At 69.2% G+C, this 1,227-nt stretch overlaps 1 protein-coding gene across 1 annotated transcript in view; it reads right to left on the bottom strand.

The window, feature by feature from the left end:
- The window catches only part of CHLNCDRAFT_137613 (hypothetical protein), a gene marked incomplete at both ends in the record, with an annotated part of 9,056 nt that overhangs the window by 2,864 nt on the left and 4,965 nt on the right, over nucleotides 1-1,227 (bottom strand). Inside the window, 4 exons of the mRNA XM_005851026.1 lie at nucleotides 220-321; nucleotides 607-645; nucleotides 851-940; nucleotides 1,179-1,202. Coding sequence (XP_005851088.1) covers nucleotides 220-321; nucleotides 607-645; nucleotides 851-940; nucleotides 1,179-1,202 — 255 coding nt within the window. The remainder of the gene's footprint in view (nucleotides 1-219; nucleotides 322-606; nucleotides 646-850; nucleotides 941-1,178; nucleotides 1,203-1,227) is intronic.

The following is a 1,227-nucleotide window of genomic DNA, read 5'->3' as shown; positions in this document are numbered from 1 at the left end:
AAGGCAGGGAAATGGTGGGGCAGGTGCCGAGGAGCGGCAGGCAGACAGGCAGGGCACAAGCAGTGGGAAGGCTGGTAAACAAGGCGCCGGAACCGCAGCAGCGGAGGCAGCCACCTGCCACCCCACCCCACCTCCACCCCACCTCCACCCCATCTCCACCCCTCTCCACCCGACCTCCACCCCACCCTCCACCACGTCCTGCCCCACCCCGTGCCCCACCTTTGGGTTGAACACCTTCTGCTTGGCGAAGCCGGGGTCCACCACGTAGTAGATGCCGTCGATGGTGAGGGAGGCCTCGGCGATGTTGGTGGCGATGACCACCTGCAGCGCAGCGTGACCACAGCGTGGCGCAGCGTGGGTTCAGGTGGCACAGCGTGGCACAGCGTGGGTTCGGGGTGATGGATTTTGCGGCGCGCGGCACAGCGTGGGCTCAGGTTGATGAATGTTGCGGCGCGAGCGTCGAGCATGGCGCGGCGTGGGTCTGTGGCCACATGGCCGTGTGTGGCGTGGCTGTGGCAGGCTCGGCGCGGGCGAAGGGCAGGGGAGGCGAGGAGGCGCGGCATGGAGCGGCGTGGCGTGCGTGGCGATGCGTGCGGCGGTGATCACCTTGCGGGTGCCGGGCGGGGCGGGCTCGAAGATGCGGGTCTGCGGGCCGGGGTGCAGGAGGAAGGAGGACTCGGGGAGGGAAGGTCGGATGTGTGGGAGGTGCGGGAGCAGCGGCATGTGACCCTAGCCTGGCAATTCACTCGGGCCAGGAGCACAGGCTGCCCAGCAGCACTGCGCGCGTGTGCGGCTCGGAGCTGGTGGCGATGGGTGCAACACCAGCGCAGCTGCAGAAGCTGCCGCGCACCTGCATCTCCGAGGGCAGCGCCGAGTAGACGGGCAGGATGATGAGCTCGGGCACCGCGGGTCCCAGCGACTTCATGCGCTCAAAAAGGATCTGCGGGGAGGGCGGTCGGGCAGGAGGGCGGGAGGGAGGGAGGGAGGTGAGGGAGGTTAGGGTGAGGGCGAGTGAGGTGAGGCGAGGCGTCGGTGCCTGCCCCAGCCGTCAGCCACCAACTCTCGCTTCCCACACGCACTATGTTTCACCAGCCCGCGCTCAGCCGCCCCAGCAGCTGCCCCCACCCCCACCACCCACACACATGGGCCCTGCCACCCGGGCACCCGCGGGAGCCCACCTGGGCGCTGGTGTCAATCTCCTCCTGGCCCGTCAGGAACAGCAGGATT

The sequence above is a fragment of the Chlorella variabilis genome (assembly GCF_000147415.1).
Source record: "Chlorella variabilis unplaced genomic scaffold CHLNCscaffold_2, whole genome shotgun sequence".
Taxonomy (NCBI): Eukaryota; Viridiplantae; Chlorophyta; class Trebouxiophyceae; order Chlorellales; family Chlorellaceae; genus Chlorella; species Chlorella variabilis.
This window is presented reverse-complemented; position numbering and strand designations above follow the sequence as displayed.